Source organism: Lactuca virosa, chromosome 4 (genome assembly GCF_052849685.1).
Source record: "Lactuca virosa cultivar CGN04683 chromosome 4, Lactuca_virosa_CGN04683_v6, whole genome shotgun sequence".
In the NCBI taxonomy this organism is placed as follows: domain Eukaryota; kingdom Viridiplantae; phylum Streptophyta; class Magnoliopsida; order Asterales; family Asteraceae; genus Lactuca; species Lactuca virosa.
Genome location: NC_136429.1, coordinates 522,008,328 through 522,011,322, shown reverse-complemented (window position 1 = coordinate 522,011,322; position 2,995 = coordinate 522,008,328). Strand labels below are relative to the sequence as shown.

Here is a 2,995-nt window from a genome sequence, read left to right as displayed (position 1 = left end):
AACATGGAAATACATCAGACTCTTTCACACAACAATTAACATATTGAAATTTTCAAATTTTATAAATAAAATAGATGCGAATGTAACTTCATTACCTATATCAGTACCATTTAGATGGAGCTTCTGAATATCATTATTATCCAGCAAAGTACCATGTTAAACCTGCATATAAAACACACACTTAATGCTTCAATTGAAATTAAACATCAAATGCGTGAAGCCACATACAGGTAGTTTTAATCATTATTTTGCCAATTATCCTAAGGCAAGTCATATCCAAACCCAGTCACCAGCAGAGATCGTTCAACCTTATCAGTGTCACCTAACATGATTTTTTTGCCCATTACAAAATGCACTTCCACCTAAAAATACATAAAAATAAAAATAATCAATATATTGTTTATACCTAATTAATCGTAATCATAACAAAAATGCATACAATATCATTCACCAAAATAATTACTTCATACCAGAAACCGTAGAGAATATGTGTGTGTTCCAACACATGGCATCCCCAACAAACTCTACCTACCAACAAAAATGTAAAGAACCTCAATAACAAATTTAAAAGATATTTCGTATATTTGAGCCATTAAATTAAAGAAGGGAAACAGGCTATGAATATGATATTATAAAGAATTTTCTTGTTTTTTTTATATATATAGTTTTTTGAACATGAAACTGCTTCTCAAATAAGAGAACTGGCAGACCAGCTTGATGACTATGTCCTAACACATAGTCTACAGATGTATGATAAAGAATGAAGATAGTCAAACACCAATTTACCTTTTGGATCACGTAATTGCCAAATACATCAGTCATAAGTGAAAGAGCCTGAGGCATAATTTCATGAAAAACCATGTTTTTCTCTTCTGTGGTAGCGGTTTCGAGCCTTTGTTGAATAAATCGACTTCCATACTGATCGGAACTGCAGAAATTAAAGTTTAAAATGAGTTTTTGTTACATGTAGTTGTTGCATGAAGAAGTAAAACTGTAAAACTAACCTGAACTCAACAACATGTCCTGCGATTTCTGAAAGCTCAAAACACTTAGTTTTATTACTCTTGAATTCATCAAGCAAAGAAGATGCAAAAGCTTCTTCAAAAGATCCGGTGAAACCTCCGGGTAAGTTTCTCATTCCAGAAGGGAAACGAAGACTCCTTTCTCCATGTCTGACAGGGCTGCCTGAGTTGGGGAGGAGAGGTCCGGCCAGTGGACTGGCGGGGTAGTTTCCGTAGTAACCATGAGTTAAACTGTTTGTTTTGTTAAGGTAAGGAAGACCATACCGTGATTTTTGAGGTGATAGTAGGCCTGAAAGGTAAGCTTTCTGAAGTGCTAGTAACTCCATTGTTGGATCATTCAGAGCAGCAGCGTATTCAAGATTCTGTAACTCTGCAGCTGCAGCGAGTATATTAGGTCCCAAAGCAAACCCACCTCCCATGGCTCTGGAATCCATGCCACCACCCATCATGGAAGGTGATGCCGGATTCATCACATACCCACCTAGCCCATAGTTTGAATAAGGTGAATTTGGACTGTCCATGTGTTGGTAGTGCGGAGAACCACCTGCTCTCAGATGGGAGTTAACCGGAGAGCCTTGTGCATCGCCTGAAAAAGAAGGGTTGCTCATGTTGAGATACAAACCTTTGTTGGTCAAGTATGGATGTTTGATATGGGTATTCTGCTCTTCATTCTCGTTTTCTTGATTTGTCATACCATCTGCTGATAGACTCATGCCTGCCATGGCTGCTGGTAGGTCGGAATGTTCAGATGGAGCAGAGTTAACCCTGCCTCCGGCGGCAGGAATGCGAGGGCTAGCCAACCTAGCCACCAGTTGAGGGTCAGGAGTGGTGCTTCTAGACAAAGAACCACCGAGTGCAGATGCGTATGTATGAGAAGCTGATGACATCGCGTGAGGGTGGTTTGGGCTCGAACGTAAAGCTATCAGTTGGGTAGTGAATCAAGCCCTAAAATAAACAGAAGCAACATATATCATTAACAAAATTAAAGAAAGTAAACAATCAAATTTCAATGAAACCTAAAACTGTGTCTTTGAATTCACTAAACCAACCTAATATTGAAACAAAACTCTTCCTCGTCCCTTTCGGTTTGAAACCTGAAAAAAAAACAAATAATTTTTTTTTTATAGCAGATATATTAAAATCCAAAAAAGCAGAACACAATCTGTTGAAAGGGGGAGAGTTAGCGTTCAAGCAATTCACTAAGGGCCCTGATTATGAGAACGTTTAAATAAGAAACAAAAAGAAAAAAGGATGAAGTAGAAGGCGGAGGATTCGTCTAACCTGGGCAATGGTCGTCGACAATCAGAAGAAGAGAAACAGTATGCTATTCCTCCACCCCATCGTTCTCGTCCCTAACCCCTGCGCTATGACAAAACAGAATAAATTTTTTAATCACAGGTGAAAAAGGAAAATGAATCGAAATGGCAGCACAAGACGAAGGAGGAACAAAGAAGAAAGCAAGAGGAATTAAAGAAAAGCGAGAGAAATAGTATTGGAGAAGGAGGGCGGTGAGGCGGTAATCAAAGTAGATAATAACACAAAAGAAACAGTGGCGTTACAATGAGAAGAAGAACTTCCGTGTCAAAAGAAGAAAGAGAAAAAAGAGTACTGCTCCCCAAGCTTTTAAGCTTTTATGTATATATAAATAGTTTTTATTTTGTATCATATTCAAACAATATTTTTATTATATTTTCCCTATCAATTTAAAATGATTATTCTATATTTTTATTTTGTTCCATCTAGCTAGACCTGGCAAACGTGCCGTGTCGTGTCGGGTTCGTGTCGTGTCAAGACATTAAACAGGTTGAAAGGGCTTGACCCTAACCCGACCCGTTTAATTATCGTGTCGTGCCGTGTCAACCCGTTTATTTTCGTGTCGTTTTCGTGTCGGGTTTCGGGTTAAGGTTTAGACCTTGTAAATATGTTGTGTCATGTCGGGTTAAAATATTTTAAAGGTTGGAAAGTAGGAGTTG

General features: G+C 38.1%; 1 protein-coding gene across 4 annotated transcripts; it reads right to left on the bottom strand.

The window, feature by feature from the left end:
- Positions 1 to 422: 422 nt before the first annotated feature.
- On the bottom strand, positions 423 to 2,119 carry LOC145103671 (pumilio homolog 1-like). Of its 4 annotated transcripts, none has more exons than XM_079040957.1 (5): positions 2,072 to 2,119; positions 1,645 to 1,967; positions 1,005 to 1,566; positions 787 to 928; positions 423 to 528 (listed from the first exon to the last, which is right to left on the bottom strand). In XM_079040957.1, the coding sequence occupies exons 2-5, from the start codon at positions 1,907 to 1,909 to the stop codon at positions 460 to 462; spliced, it is 1,038 nt and encodes a 345-aa protein (XP_078897083.1). In that variant the 5' UTR covers positions 1,910 to 1,967; positions 2,072 to 2,119; the 3' UTR covers positions 423 to 459. The 4 variants fall into 4 exon arrangements, with proteins under 4 accessions (XP_078897083.1, XP_078897084.1, XP_078897081.1 ...); XM_079040958.1 differs by having other exon boundaries at positions 1,005 to 1,608; positions 1,717 to 1,967; XM_079040955.1 differs by having other exon boundaries at positions 1,005 to 1,967.
- Positions 2,120 to 2,995: the final 876 nt, after the last annotated feature.